Source organism: Falco rusticolus, chromosome 7 (genome assembly GCF_015220075.1).
Source record: "Falco rusticolus isolate bFalRus1 chromosome 7, bFalRus1.pri, whole genome shotgun sequence".
NCBI classification, from domain to species: Eukaryota; Metazoa; Chordata; class Aves; order Falconiformes; family Falconidae; genus Falco; species Falco rusticolus.
The window spans coordinates 49,971,153-49,988,353 of record NC_051193.1 but is presented as its reverse complement, the minus strand read 5'-3'; the positions used below and the strand labels follow the sequence as shown (position 1 = coordinate 49,988,353).

The 17,201-nt window shown below is 40.0% G+C and overlaps 1 protein-coding gene across 10 annotated transcripts; it reads left to right on the top strand.

Moving 5' to 3' along the window:
• Positions 1-2,985: 2,985 nt before the first annotated feature.
• Positions 2,986-16,669, top strand: PTGR2 (prostaglandin reductase 2). Of its 10 annotated transcripts, XR_005105551.1 has the most exons (12): positions 2,999-3,069; positions 3,626-3,807; positions 7,595-7,663; positions 9,100-9,218; positions 10,513-10,704; positions 11,644-11,814; positions 12,835-13,044; positions 13,840-13,961; positions 15,243-15,330; positions 15,439-15,464; positions 16,077-16,116; positions 16,447-16,502. XR_005105551.1 is itself a non-coding variant. In XM_037396122.1 (11 exons), the coding sequence occupies exons 3-11, from the start codon at positions 7,627-7,629 to the stop codon at positions 16,509-16,511; spliced, it is 1,044 nt and encodes a 347-aa protein (XP_037252019.1). In that variant the 5' UTR covers positions 2,999-3,069; positions 3,626-3,736; positions 7,595-7,626; the 3' UTR covers positions 16,512-16,669. The 10 variants fall into 10 exon arrangements, 8 of the variants coding, with proteins under 8 accessions (XP_037252020.1, XP_037252019.1, XP_037252023.1 ...); XM_037396122.1 differs by lacking the exon at positions 15,439-15,464 and having other exon boundaries at positions 3,626-3,736; positions 16,447-16,669; XM_037396126.1 differs by lacking the exon at positions 15,243-15,330 and having other exon boundaries at positions 15,379-15,464; positions 16,447-16,669.
• Positions 16,670-17,201: the final 532 nt, after the last annotated feature.

Genomic DNA, 17,201 nt, shown 5'->3' with positions numbered 1-17,201 from the left:
TTCCTATCCACAGAATCCATGAAGGATGTTTCTGGAGAGACTTCATAGACCACTTTGCTCCCTACACACACAGGCTACAGAATCTGGTGTTATTCAGAGCGCATGCACACCCTATATCTTGACGGCCAAAACATAGCTGCATTCAATTACATAACCGTCTACATTATTCATCTATACAGATTTAAAAAGACTACTTATTATAATGGTATTAATTAAAAATAACAAAGAAAGGGCACACATCTGTCAAGACTGTGAGTTACATATGAAAATGGAAATGCGTAAAAGGTGAATTATTATTACATACTCTCATCAATATGATCCATGAGCCCAGCAATTCTCGGAAAATGAACAGGACTACTTTGTACTTTGAAATCATTTAAGCCTCACAGTATAGGCAGAATATGTAAGGTTTATATTTCAATACTGAGAGCAGGTAAACAGAAACAAAAAGATGATCTTCAGTTAGCTAAACAGTCAGTCAGTCCTAAAGGGAAAAAAAAAAAAAAAAGCCACCAGACTTTGATTTTTGAGTTCTATTTTAATCATTATCATTGGCTTCACCAAAATTGACAGCAACGTGATTTTAATCACTCTGAACCAGACAGCTGTTCCACTTTTATGTTCTGTCCAAGTTTACAGGATTCTGGGAGCTAATGACTTTGTATCCATGAGCTTTTCTTTTTTTTTTTGTCCTTTTTTTGATCCTTTCAGATGAAATGGGATGAAGTCTTTTTAATCCCACCATGTGGCTAAGATATGTTTTTGCTTTCTCAAATTTGCCTGAAGTTGGTCAGAGAAAACTTTGAACTGGGGGGAGTGTCTGTCCAGTGAAGTAAGGCTCAGTGGAATGACATATCCCTATTCGGGTAGGCAGCGATGGTTTTTTGGCAATGACCACAACCGTCTTCCAGCATAAACACATCCCCCATTTCATCTCTACCCCATCACTGTTTGACTTTAAAATGACAACACTCAGGTTGATTTAGCCTTATTTATATGTGGCAACAACCCCTAATATCTGTTAAGTAACAACTATTCCACTACCACCTGCTTGCAAGGACAGTTTTCTTGCACGTGAAAGGTGACTTTGTGTGGTTTGGTTGAGTCTGAGGTAGATTAAGCTAAACCACAAAAAGGCATTCTTAGAGTAGAACATGGATCCACAAGGCAAGTTAGTGCAGAATAGCTACTGCATTTTAAATTCACACCTAAGCTTATTTCACAATAGCTTCATTAACAAAAGAGATAAGGGGGGGTGGGTGAGGGGTGGAATATAAGGGTTAAAACAGTAAACTGCAGATGATTGCTGTAACCACCTTTCAGGATAATCTTGTTTGTGGAGAAAACAAAGCTATGCTGTGCTAGGCAAGAGAAGGCAGGGTTGTACAGAGATTTTAAAAGCCCATTTAATGCATTGGGGTTTGGGTTGTTTTGGGGTTGGGTTTGTGGGTTTTTTGTGTATTTATAAAACATCTGAAGTTGCACTGTCATTATATATGGGAAAAAATATGCTCATGTACCCATATACAGCATTTGTTTTCACCACTTTTCTTTCAATTATTACTAGTCACTGAGATATACTACTTCTAAATTAACAGGGAGCTGTTCTCCATTAATACACTTCATAATCTTTTCCTGTTTGCTTATATAATGACATGTAACACTGGTTTCTGAAATAATTATTTTTGTAGTAATTGGGCTGCTCTTTTCTTGCACAAGTATGTAGCAAGTCAGTATTCGTTCATTTTAATGCAGGCCTTCTACATACAAGATAAGCCCATTTGAAACCACGGGGACAATGAAGACTTATTTTCAGTGCATTACACTAGTAAGAAGTTGACCTATCATTAGATCAAGTGATACTAGAGAAAAAAAAGTATGGATGTATAAATCCCTTATTAAGATTCCTCATTTTTTCCCCTAGACTGTTATAGTTCCAGTGATGTTATTTCAACTAATATGAAAGGCAAAATTTTGTATATTACAGTGGCACAAATGTAAGTCATTCTCTTAGACATGTATTATTAAACCTCTACGGGTAAAGCTCCAATAGAAAAGGCTTTGCCTGCCTTTATGTGAGAGGCAGAGTACAAAGTCATCAGGATCATTAGTTTGGAAGAATTTTTCCAGTATTCAGTGGTCACTTTGAGTCTGCAGTAATTTCCACAGACTCAGTGGCCACTTCATGGACCTGTTTGCCTTTCCAGCATGGCGAGCCACCACAACGTAGGGCGAGTACACAAAGCAATCCAGTCAGGCAGCGCCAGAACCTGAGCCCCACCCCGGGAAAGCTCTGGTTCCTCAGTTATTCATCCTTCTACAGCCGGTTCTTTCAGTAAAGATGCTTCTTCATCTGTATTCCACCATAGCAAAAGCATGTATATAGTAAATACAACATTATAATTATGCAATAGCAACTTTGCTGGAATTCTACAAATGGCCATAATACAGCTTTGTATCGCATCAGCGAACAACATCTCATCCACTAGCAGTCCCAGGGACGAAGTACCTCTCAGCATTACCCTCTCTCTCTCCAAGGAAAACACCCCATGAGCTGCAAGGGCCTCATAATACAGACTTACATTGCATCAATGAACAACACCTCACCCACTGGAAGACGCAGGGAGAAAGTATCTCTCAGGGTTACCCTCTCTCTGCAAGGAAAACCCCACAGGAGCTGCAAGCGCCTTGTCCCAGCACCTCAGCAGACGGGCCACCATCACCTCACCTGCACAGGCGGCCGGGCCGCGAGGCAGGAGACCCCGGCCCACAGCCGAATCACCCACTCCCCGCGACACGGGAGGGCAAAACTGGGCACCTGGTGCCGTAGAAGACCATCGGCGGCCCAGGGCTGAGGACGCGGACGCAGCCGCAGCCCCTGCCCCTGCCCCTGCCCCTGCCCCTGCCCGCCCCGCCGCGGCCGCCCCGCCCCGCCCCGCCGCCGCTCTAGGCCGCGCTCCTCAGCGCTTCCCTGTTTGAGGCGCGCGCGCATGCGCGCGGCGGGGCTGGGGCGGGGCCGCCCGCGCGCCCCGTGACTAACGTGCTGGAGCGCTCGAGGCGCGGGTCAAGGTGAGCGGGGGCCCCTCGCGGGTGGCGCGCGGGGCGGCGTGCGGCGGGGGCCCGGCCCGTGGCCGTGCGCGCGCGGGGAGGGGCGGCGCGCGCTGAGCGGCGCGGCGGGGCCTCGGCGGCCTCGGCGGCCTCCGCGGTCGGGCCCGTGGGTGCCCGCCGGCCCCCTCGAGATGAGCCTGCCGCGACGCCCGGCGTAGAACCGGGAGGCCCTGCGGCTGCGTCCCGCCTGGAGGGAGCTTGGCAGCGCCCTCCAAGCCCTCCCCCTGCCCTGCTGCCCGGGAGCCGTTTCCTCAGGGGAGAGCGCCGCGTCGTTGCAGGGTAGGCGGGGGCGCAGGTGTGACGGTAGGAAGGGGCTGCTGTGGGGTCGCCTGCTCCCTGGAACAGGAGCTAGTTTTACCCAGTCTCCGCATTGAACCGTGGCGCGGGGCAGGGGAGGATCCCAGAGGAAAGGAGCCCTCGGCGCCCAGGACACGGCCTCTCTGCGGCTTGTGGAACTGAACGTCCTCCATTGCTTCTGACCTCTCGGTTTCTCTCTCTCACGTTATTCTGTCTGCAGCTTCTGAAACTGGTAGAACCATCTGCAAGACAGTCTTCAGTGGCTCTTCTGCCTTTGACAGCAGTGACTTCTAACTTGGTCTTTGGTCATACCTAGGAAAGTGGATAATCGGTACACTCTTCGGGATTGCTATCATGTGGGAGCCTGAATACTACACCACAGGTTTCTCAAAAAAATATCAGGTGATGCTCCTGGCTTTCTGGGAGCAATCTGCATTCTTCTGTTCATTCCCAACTTGAAATTCTGCTGAAGAAAACCAGGCCTTTTGCGTTGGAATGTTTACAATTTTCAGCAACTCCAATACAACTTTTTATTTGTTAAAAAAAAAAAAAAGTATGCCCAAGAGGAGGTAACTGAGAGCTTTCAGCTTTTCTGATGCCTGGATCTGAAAAAGTAAAGTTTATTCAACCCTATTATGTGTAGGTGGGTGTATACTTTTGCTCTGTATGGCAGTCAAATTTGATAAAAATATCAAACATATTAGGCTTCTTGGAATATAAAAAGGATGGCTGGATCAAGATCCTACTACTATTGTCATTCTTCCATATTCATCTGTTTCTTTCTTGAGGGAAAGACTGCAGCCCTACAGTGTGTCAGGGAATCCACGTGGAGAAAATACCTATGGGAGGAGGAACTTCACACCAGAGATTTCAGAGATGAGACATGAATCACTAGAAAATCTGAATTTGTTGGTTCGGTTCATGAAAGTACTTAGCTTTTTATGGCATGCATTTTTCTCCCTTCATGATAGCTAGTGTTGATACTAGCTTCTTTTTGAAAACTTTAGTTTGGAATTAATTAACATTCTTCAAGTGTAGAGCTGCTTAGTGGTGTGACGGAGAGTTTGGTGCCTAATCCATTACATTTGCTTTTCCATTTCCATTCACCTCACCTTACCAGTTGAAGTTACCATTTTTTTGCTTTTTGCCCAGCCATTCACATCAGTTTGCTTGGTTGTGTCTCATCTATTGTTCACAGTTTCTCTGGTTCTCTTTCCCCATTCTATTTCTCACTTTCCTGCTTTACTAGCCTTTAAGTTGCTATTCTTGCCATGTTTCTCTGTTCTCCCTGATTCCTAGTGCCAGTCCTTCCCATCTTTCCTTCCTGCATGTTCCTCATTCAGAGTCATTCCTCCTTGAAATGTCTTTCCTTGAGTTTCCTCTGAGGATCCTCATTCCAGCCATTTTGAGACCACAGTTCCAGAAGACTTTCAGTCTTACTTGTCCTCCATTTAGACTGACTGCCACCTAGGCCTGATACAGGAGGGATAAACTACCTGCTCTTCATTTTTCTATTAGGCTGCACCTGGCATGGGCTCTAACAAGTTGGAAGCAGGTGAATCTTTTTGGCAAAAGCATATGTAACTGTAAACAATGTCTTATGGGCAGTCTAACAAGAAGGTAGAGGAACCAAGCCCAGGATAAACAAACTGGAGCGTTTTAGCGCTGAGGAATTTATTTAACATTTTTAAAGGGACCTGTCATGTCTCTGCAAAAATGGGAAAAGAAAAGCAAGGGGAGAAAGGGGTAAGAATAAAACTGGGCAAGAACATACTAGAGACTCCCCTGAAGGTACTGCTGTTGTGCTGCTTAATGCTTCTGTTGTACTTGGAGGGTGGGACAGGTGATCTTGGCATAGAATGATGATAAAACTTATAATGGAGTTTCACTCCATTTGAGTTAAAAAGTAGAACCATCTCATTATTGTTGTTTGGAAAAGCTAAAAAATAGTAATGCATGTTGCTTCCTGTTGGTCTTAAAAAAATATTCAAAAGCATGTGTCATATTGGCATCATGCATATATTGAGAAGGATTATGTATATGATACAAATCCCCTTTATTTAACTTTTAAAAAATCTTCTCTTTCTCCAAAAGCTTTCCTCAGTTTACGGTGCTAAAGGATGGTGCCTCTAACTTGCTTTCTTTAGTCACTTCTGTATTGTTTATAATGTGAGGAAAGTTTGATTGTTTGTTACTACGTAATGATATTGGTATGAACATTTGCTTGTGTAATGGTGTTAAATAACCATAGAGTTATAATATAAATTTCCACCATAGAGTGAATGCAGTTATATTTAGAAGTAAATGTCCATTTCCAGTGTTGTATTTTACTGTGACAGCTGTCATAGAATGAGTGACAGTTCAGTTGCCAGCCTCCCTTTCTGCCCACCCACTCACAGTATCTGGAAGATCTTCAAATTGAATTTGAAGGCTTCTCAACACAGCCTTCTCAACAAAAAGCTGAGAAAATGATCTGGGAAATCAACAGTGGTTTTGTTCCCTCAGAATGTCAGTCATTCAAAGAAGTAATCTGAACTTAAATTGTATGCTTTTTCCCCTCATCTTTCTATGCTGCTCTGTATTGCTTTTGCTTTCTTTTATGTTAAGATCTATGGGTTTTTTCTTTAAAGACCTCTATTTTTTCCCCTGTACTATTATAGCAGATATTTCAAGCATGTGTTGGGCACAATAAAATTGCTTTTCATCATCTTTTTTGTTGTTCAGATTGGGTTTTTGTGTTTTTATAATACAGGTATTTAGTTTCAGGATAAAAATTGAGTGAGTAGTGTTGATGGCGGACGTTTCTGTAAGGCATGAGCTGTAAAGCAGTTCTGCTTACTCTGTGTGGTTTATGAACAGTGGATCAAACCCCTAACACCATGGACAGATTTAAACTGACTACAAATAGTGATCTGCCCAAATTTCATGTGACCTGTCAAGATTGCTGGCGGTTTATATTCACCGCATTCTTAACTTATTTCTGCACAGAGTAGTTTCATTAGTGGTTATAAACTTCAGCCAAGTTCTGTATGTCTACAAATTATTTACTGGAGTAAAGTTGTTGTTTTAAATTGCACTGGGTACATCTGACAGTTTATAAAATGCTTATTGTATTAGCACAAATTCTCAGATGCTAAGACAGTTGCTCTAGGGATAACAACTGTACCACTTCAATGTAGTTTTGTTAGGCAAATGTTATCAGGAGGAATTTGGAGTTTTGTTCTGAAAAGTATTTTATAAGAGAAGTACAAAGTGATGTGCCCATGATCACACAGAAAGTATATAGTAGAGTACATTTATTCCAGAGCTGTGTGGATATAAAAATCCATTGTTATGTTTCTTTAACTGTTAATTCCTGTATTTTCAATGCTCATTTTTTATTTTTTAAACAGTAACTAATAACGTAATCAAAGTGTGGGGTTCTTTCCTGTTGTTGTAGACTGATATTCTACATTGTTCTGTCCAGAGAACTGTGCAGGTCACTTACTTTTCACTGATGTGATGCTTTAAAACACATTTGAGATCCATTTCTCATAGTTTTTCTAAATCGCTTTGGCAGCTCACAGTTGTAAGAAGATACATTTACAGTCCTCTTTTAAACTGTTGAAATTCAAGGAGAAATTTTTCAGTAAAACAGATCAAACAGTGATCTAATTCTTTCTTACCTCTGAGCCAGACCATTTCATAGGAGAAAATGCACTGCTAATAGAAAGACTTGCTGTTTCATATGGAACATCTTACACGGCAATCTCTTTTTGTCATGTATCTGCATAGTGCTATTGCTGGCATGAGTGCATGCCTTTTAGTGAGTTGCATCTGACACATGCAAAGCTGCCTCGGTGTCTTAGGTGGGAGCAATGTTCTCAGCATGGAAAGCAAACCAAACGCCTCTCCTACAGCGTAGCACAGTAGGGAGTGATGATCTTACAAGGAGCACAGTACATTATAATTTTCAGTCTTTCCAGAAGGTGCTAGTGTGACATTGTATAAAATCACAGCTTTAACAAGATAAACAGGGAAACTATTCACAAGTTTGTTTTTATTTACATTTATATGATTCTTGGTCATAGATGCTGAAGTTGGTGAGGCACATATTTCATCCCACTTCCAAATTACTAAGTACTTTACACCATACTATCTTTCAAGAAAATTTATGTTTCAGTCCTTGAAACAATGTTTTCCTTTGCAGGAACCCAGTGTGAAGTTGCTGCAAAAGCAGGGATGATTATACAGAGAGTAGTGCTGAATTCACGCCCCGGTATGTATTTCTCTCCAATAAAGGAGCAATATGTTCGTTATGGTTGCCTAATGCTCCAAAATGGTGAGCGGAGAAACAGACACTAACTTAAGAGTTACTGACATTTATATATCTTAATACTGCATGCAGCAATAAGTAAAGTTTATTTTGAGGTGTATTTATTTAGTCTGGATATACAGATTTCTAAATTCTTGGGTGAGAAAAAAAAAGATTGTCACATAAAATGTGAGAAACCCCAAAGTGAAGAAACATGACCAAGCATTGCTTTTTAGTTCTGACATTTATTCTTTTTGCATTTTAAGAGATGACTGAAATAGTGTTTTGTTACTGTTAATTTTTGTTTTCTTTTAGTAAATATTAAATCTTTTATTCCTCCCATGTTTCAAAGTATTTATTTTTTAAATTTACACTCTTGACTATTTGTTTACTTCCTTGTTTACACATTTGCCTTGTTACGGATGACAGCATAATATTTCAAATAGTGAGTTTATAAATAGTCTGTTGTAGAAAACCCACATGTGTGCATTAAGTTTTTGGGGCAGTATTGTATGCTGCTCAATACCAAAATACTCCTAAGAGGTAAGAACTATTGTGTGACCTGTAAATAAGTCTTTATTAATGCAAATCTAATTTTTCAGTGGTAGCCTGCTATAGTCACCCAGTCACTCTGACTTAAAACATACATGGGTATCTGTCTCTCTCCCTTTAGTGCTGGTGGTTCCAGTTGTTAGTCTGATTGATCCGCTGTATGCGGTACCAACCTGAGGATGAAGCCTCCAGGTCTGGGGCTCTTGGCACACATTTTATAGGTGTTTCTGGGAAGCTTTAATTTAAGGAGGTCCATCTGTGACTGTGAAGAGATGCTCTTGCAGCATATGCATGTGCGATGGCAATGGTCTATATTCCCCCAATCTCACTGAGTCAAAAGAGACTGAAAGGTGAGGGTTTAAAATTTGCCTAGTTAAAATGTATGGTCATTTGCTACTCACAAAATAATACACAGTGGTTTTGTTATGTGAGAGAACTCCCAATGCATGTTTTTGTTTTGAAAGTTAGGGGCTTTTTAGTACATAGGGTATATAGACCCATTTTTTGAGCATGAAACCTTTTTTCTTTTCCCCCTTTAATTTGCCCTAATTGTTCATAAAAATTATGTGTAGCAAACGGCACAGAAACTGTCAGTCAGTGCAAGTGCTTGGTGCTGACCCAGGTAAATGTAAGCTGACAGATCAATGGGTCTTCAGTTTGGATGGTGGTAGCGCACCCATTTAAATCGTAGTCTGTGACACAAAATCCAAATTTTGTTTGGTAGTTTTATACCCAAGTAAAGATAGACCCTAACTTGTTCTAAAAAGCACTGTCTAAGGGCTTCCCATATTGATTAAGGGAATCTTTATATTGATTCATTTATTTGTTTGACTTTAAAACAATTCTAGGTAAGAATGGAGTGCCAGTGGCTGAAAACTTCCGGCTGGAACAAGGTACAATAGCAGATACAATCCAAGCAGGACAAGTGTGCGTTAGAACCCTTTATCTCTCTGTGGACCCATACATGGTAGGTTTAAAATATCTTCAACTCTATACCTGTCATGATGTTTAACACCAAAGTTACCAATTATAGCACAAATGTATCTCTAGTATAACAGTAATTCTGTTCATTCTGATGGAGTTCTATTGGGAAGGAATTTGGCATTAATGTGCCTGCGATATATATAGGAATATGACTATAGGACCAGGAGGAGACTGTGAGCCCTGGTATACCATTACAAATTTGTATCAGCTTTTTCTGAACGTTGTCTTTTTTATATGTACATTTTTAACTTTTTTTTTTCTTCCCCATGGATGGAAATACTTTTTAATTGAGGGGTGTGTGGGCAGAGGAGGAATAATATTTCATGATGAAGCAAGGGAGTGACATGATCAGGCAAAAAGATTCCAGACAAAACACATAAACGAATCAAGTTAAATGTTATTTGGCTATTACCAGTTTTGTTTACATATGAAAGTCATATTTTCTCCTCAGGTGGGTGATGGCAGAACAAAATGTGTCAATACTTTGTAAACAATGACAACAGAGAGAGGATGAGTGAATGAAGCCATAATGAGCACTTGTACCTAATTCTGCAAAACTGTAGAAATCATGTGCTTGGGAGAGTTTGTTGAAATGGAAGTGAAAGTAGGAGAATCAGGCAGACCTGGTCTGCTAATATGTAAAAGTTTGCTATAAAGAGAATTCTGATCTTTTGTTCCTGCACAGATGAAGATAGTAGGAAAGAAGCATTCTTAATGTCAGGAAAGTGCATTTAGCTTGGAAATTAAGGAATAGTTTAAGAATCGTGAAGTACTAACTCGGACTACAGGGGGAGATACAAAGAAAAGACTTCAGACTTCAAGATGTTCCTTAGAAACTGATCTCTGTTGGGGTGGTCTACTTAAATTTGACTGTTCTTCAGTGCATAGGCATGGACTGAGGGACTTGTGGGTGGTTTTTTTCAATCCTGCATTTCTATGGTTCATCCAGTTAAGGAATGGCATTTACAGGATTCTTGTCAGACCCAAGCCAGTAGTCTTCGGTTGCACAGCTGACTTTGAGGCAGCGTCTACAGAACATGTTGGCTTTGGTAAAGCTGCTGGAGGTGATAAGAATTGTCCGTCTTCCTTTTGTACTGAGCAAACAAGCGGGGAAAGAGGGATCTACGAAAAGATGATGAATATTTGGGGCTTACTGAGAGATTTTTGAGTAGCCCTTGTGTTTGAAGTTCTAAACATCTCTCATCCCCAACTTCATTTGAAGTTATAAACAAATCGTGTGTTCCACCAAAGCCTTGCATTAAAGCCTTGTCTTTCAGCGCTGCCGAATGAATGAGGATACTGGCTCCGATTACCTCCTGCCCTGGCAGCTGTCCGAAGTTGCTGATGGTGGGGGCATTGGGGTTGTGGAGGAGAGCAAGCATGATAACCTTGCTAAAGGAGACTTTGTAACTTCCTTTAATTGGCCCTGGCAAACAGTGGCAATTCTAGACGGAAGCTTGCTACAAAAGGTAATGTAAATGCAAAGCCCAGATTGTCACTATTTTCTTTTATTAAACCTTTTTTTTTTTTTTTTTAAGTAGTGGCTAATGATACTTAGTGAAAAACAAGCCGATATTTTTGAAGCAACTAGTTCTCAAAAGGCAGCTCAACTCACAGGTGGCAAAATTTATATAAATTTCTCTCTTTTCTTAACAAAAGTGTAAATGCTTTTGATGGTTACCAGACATGTCAGTATTATTCCAGTAGTTGGGTTTTAAATCAATTTCCATGAAGCTGCTTCTGTTAATTAATTCTGTAAATTATTCTAATTCTAGTAGAATTCCTGATCCATGAGAGTGTGGTCATATGACATGAAAGGCTTCAGATATATTTAATTAAATTTATTTTACTAACATATGTTAGTGAAAGCTTTTACTTGAGGCTTTACATCCACAGAAGAAAGGGTATTCAATATTAAGTTGAAAGTGGAGAGGAAACAGTCCATTAGGACTATTGTGTTGATCATCCTCATGTAACACAGAAAATTATTGTAGTTTAGGAATGTATACTTTCCAATAAACTCATTCCTTTAGGACCCTTTGCCACTGATATGCAATCACAGTATTTGATAAAGCGGTGCTGTTTTATCCTTAACGCTGGCGTAGGGGTAATTCACCATTGCTGGAAACTTTTCTCCCAACTGCCTTTTGACAGGTGCATCATTTAAGTTTTTGTGAGCGACTTGGGTTTAAAAACATTTTCTAAAACTATAGAAATGTAATCTTTGTTTCATTTTGTATGAACTTGTTATTAGGGTAGAGCTAGTTTATAGATAGCTTGTCCCTACCAGTTGTACCTTGCCTGGTAAATATCCTGAGTTGGTCTTCTATCCTCAGACAATCAAATAGCAAACAGCAAAACTGCACCTTAAAAAGAAATGAACACCACCATGCGTTTCTGTTTTGTAGCTTGTTCCACAGCTTGTAAATGGACACCTTTCCTACTTTCTCGGTGCAGCTGGCATCACAGGACTGACAGCCCTGCTAGGTATAAAGGAGAAAGGACACGTGGCTGTGGGTGCAAATCAGACAATGGTGGTGAGTGGAGCAGCTGGTGCCTGCGGCTCTCTGGCTGGCCAGGTAGGTAGACTTAAGATACACAAGCATACTGTGTCGCCGAGTCTGTTTTCTGATACATGCTGGTTAGTAAATGTACATATAAAATCTAAAATGTAAAAGTGAGCAGGAGTAACTCCATGGGAAGGGTCTGTTTCACAGATTTGGCCAAACTCTCACTGGGAAAGATTTTAGGTGTGAAACTTGTTTCATGAAACTGGGATAGGAGAAAACGACCCAAGGTGATTACTTGTCCCTAGCATAAATAAAATAGATGATACAAATACATGTGTATATGTATAGTAATCTGCTGTTTGATGAGTTGACTGGCAACTTTCATTTTTTCTGTATTAGAAAATAGTCAGTAAAAAAAAATGTAATAAACCCTTCATTGTGTTGTGTTCCATGATATCCTTTGTTTTTTGAGATTTACAGCACTTTTATTCTCGTTAGCTTTGCAGAACTTGTCACAGTGTGTTTGTGTATCAGTGTCTGTGCATATCTACAAATGTACACACACATACACGCATATGGAAACATAAACACAATAGATATTAAGTAAGCTTAAGACTTACTGATAAAGAGAAGCTATGAAGAAATAATGCATAAGCAAATCTGTGAAGAATGTATTTCAATAAATTATTGTCCAATCTTTTTGGCCTTTTATTAGCTATTTTCTTTTATTATGGTACTTGGCAGATGGTCATTTTATACTATCATTGGCTCTCCAATCCTGCCAGTTGTTGGTGATGACTCAGACTAGATCTCCTGCAGTCAGCGAGTTTGGAAAGATGGCAGATTGTGATTTTTATCTGCCCCTTCTCTAGGTGTGAGGACAGAGTGACAAGAGGCAGTTGTGTCGCATGACAGAGGAGATGGGAGCCTCTGCTGAACTTTGCTGCCTGGGGTTTAGTGGGTGGGGGATAACTGATAACACCCCTTAGGCCCCCTGACTCCCACTGGTACCTTTATGCAGATGAATGATCTAACTTCTCTTTATTGTTTGGGTTTTTTTGTTGTTTTTTTTTAACTGTGTGCCTGCAGATTGGCCGTTTGGAGGGCTGCTCTAGAGTTGTGGGGATTGCTGGCACAGATGAAAAGTGCTCCATTTTGGTTGAAGAAATGGGGTTTGATGCTGCTATCAATTACAAGAAGGGGGATGTGGCAGAGCAGCTACGTGAACTCTGCCCGGGTGGTGTGGATGTTTACTTTGACAATGTTGGTGGAGACATCAGTGATGCAGTTATAAGTCAGGTGATTATACTGGCTGTTGGGTTTATTCTAGTAAATCTCCAATGTCTGCATGTCCAGCTTTGACTCGGTTCATACAGGAGACAGCAGAGCAGGCTTTCCACTTCACTGATCTAATCCAGGTGCTGATTCTGGTCTTTAGGAGAAATCAGGTATTTGAAATCAGTGTCTGTCATTTGGACTAGCCTGGCAGTATAGTGATAGAAACACAATTTCCGCTGCTTGTCTCTTGCTTCTTTGGCCAGGAGACTTGGTAATATTCTAAAACCCCTTGTCTGTCAGTGTAGTAATCTTGTGTTTTTTCAGCTTTGGTTTTCTGGTTTCACAAAAGACCAGCTCTGCTGGGCCTCCATAAAGGCTTTTGACCAGCCCTCTTCATTGTTAACATGAAAATACTCTCTCTTGGTGGGGGAGGCTTTGGTGGCAATGCCATCTTTGGGAGCTCTAAGTCACAGCTGTATCCAACAGCTGGGTGAAACTTCTTTGTCCTGTTGCCCCTCTCCTCCTGACAAAAAGGGCACATGGTAAGATAACAGTTTCTCACATTCCTTGTATTTGATGCCTTTTTAAATTACACATAGGCTGCATAGAGTTTATTTTTCCACTATTGCCCTGCATTTGAATGTAGTCATAGGTTGAATGGGACTGACTGCAATTTTCCCACTCTTTTCTAGGAAATGTGGCTTTAAATAAGGGTACCCTTCTGGAAATTTTGCAATATAATCTATTGCATCTCTAGAAAATGTAGTTTTTGAGACCAAGGAATGTAATTTTCCTTACTTTGTGCTGTCCCAACAGATGAATCAGAACAGCCATATCATCCTGTGTGGACAGATATCTCAGTATAACAAAGATGTGCCATATCCTCCTCCACTGCCTCCTGACATAGAAAAAATACAGAAAGAAAGGAATATCACAAGGTACATTTCTTCACCAGAACTTGTGACCAGGTTCCAGGTAGATTGCACATGTGATGTTGTGATTCGAGTGTTCGGAAGGTAGCCTGTAGATCCGCAGTAGGCACGTTTTACTGGAACAGAATATTAGCATAGTAAAAAAGGAAACGATAATCACAATGTCAGTAAATCCTTTCTCTTACATTTGTCTGTATCAGCATAAAAAATGCGAAAGAATGTTGTTACTTGTTAACATAGTTGTGTGTGTTTGTGGTTGCTTGATTTAGTCCTGGAGTCCCGACAGATTCTTCAGTATGAGGGAAGAACGTGTTTCCATGGTTCTGTTCTCGGATGTTTTGCAGAGTGCCTTCTCTCCAAGTGTAATAGTTCAGGCAGAGAGAAAACCAAATAATTTTAAAGTAAGGATGCAGCTGACGTGGTAATTGTATCGAAATCTTTTGTGTTTGGGGTTTTATTAGATAATGGATATGTAGGTGTGACAGATACATACAGATAGAACGTTGATTTTTGTTCTGACTCTGAGAATTGCTGAATCTCCTACCAGGATTCAGGTGGAGCTAAGGCAGAGATTATGAGCAAAGTCTTAAGAGACTTTTCATTTGTTGCACTGCAGAAAGTTAGGGAGACTTTTGATTTCCGTGCAAACAGATTGACCTCTTCTAACTAACATTCTTTTCTTATCCCTGTTACTGTTCTCTGCGCTTTTAAAAAATGGATAAAAATACTAAACCCCACCATGCATAGTAGAAGGCAGTGGAGAATTTAGTTGGTATGTTGCTACAAGTAATTATCATTTTTTATGATTGTTTCAGTTTCTCTTGATTGTTATAGACAAATGTGACAGCAGGATATGCAAAATTCTGTGGAGCCTGAAAGTCAGTTTATACTCGCCATCTAGTTGCAGGTCCATAACTTATTCTTCCTACCACAAAACAAAACACCAAACACCCTCCTGACACCCCCTGCCACCCCCACCCCCCCAAAAAAAAAGGAATTCACTCACATTTTATGGACATTTGCTTATTCTGGCAATACTACTTGATTTTTATTACTTTTCTCCCTGGTACTTTAACAGGATAACTTGTCTAAGACCGATGTTACTGTAAAGCTCCCGCAGCAGGGAGCTGTCTCAATAAGCTGACAAAGCTCAGAGTTAGGTCTCATTGTAATTAGTACTCATAACCCTTCAGTTTCAATAACGCTGTTTCCTGAAAAGATTTGTAAAGATTTCAAAATATGCGTACCAGCATTTCTTAAGTCAAGGCTCATTCTTGTCTTCCACAGGGAAAGATTCTTAGTGTTGAACTATATGCACAAACAAGAAGCTAGTGTATTACAGCTCTGTCAGTGGATCCAAGAGGGTAAACTGAAGGTAAGAACTTTTACTTTTAATCTATGGCCTTTAATACTATTTCCTCAGATCATGGGCTGACTACAGGAAGTCCAATTTCTTTTCCCTGGCTCTCTTACCATGCCTCAGGATTGAGCAGATTTTCTTAAGAATATGTAAGTATAATTGAAAGCTTATTAAGTAGCACTGTTTTAGTAGGTACCTGCTGAGGATGGCATGCCTGTAATATGACAGACTTTTCTAATTACACGCTGCTGATATCTGTATTCTTTCTTTCAGCATAGGGTGCAAGGGCTTTTTTACTTAAGGGATCAGACCTTCTAAAATACGTACTTTCAAATACCTGATTAGTTAGTGTCCCGAATGCTTTTGGGGATCTTGTCTGAAATTTTGTTTCAAGCTTTATAATCAATCACCGTTTATTGTTTTGTGATGGGTAGGTGCTTTATCCATCCCTTCCCTGTGAATCTGTCTAAATTATTTTTTGATTCTTTAAGTGATCATTCAGTTTTCTTGGGATAATCCCGAGATATGAAATGTTGGCAGGGGCAGGGATATTCTAGTTCTGATTGAAGAATTAAATCACCTACATGTTTATCAGAAAGTATTTCTCTTTTGATGAAAGCATCTGGCCCAAACAGAGCACTGTCCACTGTAGCAACAGAATTATTTACATTTTTGTAGTTTCTTTGGCAGTTTCATGGCACATAACTAAGAAATGTTAATCTTGTTTGAAGAAAGCTAAAAGGATTTGTTTGCATTGACAGGTCAGAGAGACCATTGTAGAAGGCTTAGCAAACATTGGTGGTAAGATTTTTACACCATTTTCTAAGAGTAATAATCTGATTAAATACAATGACAGTAGAGGTGAACTACCTCCTTTGTTTCATTTGCCAATTCAGATTTGTGCATTTTATCTAAACTGATTATTATGTTATGTTTATTACAGACTAGATTTTTTTTGTTTCCTTCTTAATTTAGCACATCATTAAGGATAAATATGTCTGGGTCCAAAACATGATCCTCCTTTTTGGACAGCTGTTTGATACATTTGCTCCTACCACTTTTTTTTTCTTTTTTAAAAGCTACTGGTCACATTTTGCTTGGTGCTAACTTTTTTCTTTATTTCTCTTGAAGCCGCTTTCCAGTCTATGATGAATGGAGGCAATATTGGAAAGCAGATCGTCTTGGTTTCTAAGTGAAAGTCATTGCTTCAGGAAAAATAGTTGGATTCTATCTCTAACAGTGAGCAAGTTTTTACTTAGGCTAATTTCAATTTTCTTAAATAAACTATTGACTTGTTCTGTATGTACTGAAAGCAGAGATTCTGGGATGCTAATAAACTAAATAGAACTGGAAACAGGAATGTAATCCTTTATACTAGAAACTAATAATACGTTCTTTGACACGATTTAAACAGTTGCTAGCTAGCACATTTGAAAATATGTTATGGTTTGAAAGTTAGAGTGTCCCAGGGAACCATTTCCAAAAAGCAATTTGTATGCAGCCACCTAGTTTTAGTTGTTAGAAGAATTTACTAGCATAATGTGCACCATTCACATGCTAGTTTGTCTCAGTGCCCAGAAACTTCTCTAGGAATTTTTAATTTACTAGTGTAAGTTTGCCCTGACAGTCCAGTCAGTCTGGCTAATTGTTTTAAAATTTAACTGATCTCATTTTTACAGATAATTGCAATGAAAAACTCAATTTCTAGAATTCAGCGTTGCTCATAACAAAGGTATTTCCATTTTACCATCTGGAACAAATTTCCACTGACCTTGTTGCCCACTTCTTTGCATTGTATCATTATATCCCCTATTTTCAGAGCACTTGAAATCTAATTCAGTTACAATTCCATCTACATGCAACCTGAGACTTTAATGAGAGATGGG

Coding starts and splice junctions, on each gene's coding strand:
- PTGR2 (XM_037396123.1), top strand. CDS start 7,627: ATGATTATACAGAGAGTAGTGCTGAATTCACGCCCCG. Junction 7,664..9,099: donor AGTGCTGAATTCACGCCCCG/GTATGTATTTCT, acceptor AAACAATTCTAG/GTAAGAATGGAGTGCCAGTG. Junction 16,117..16,446: donor AGGCTTAGCAAACATTGGTG/GTAAGATTTTTA, acceptor TTTCTCTTGAAG/CCGCTTTCCAGTCTATGATG.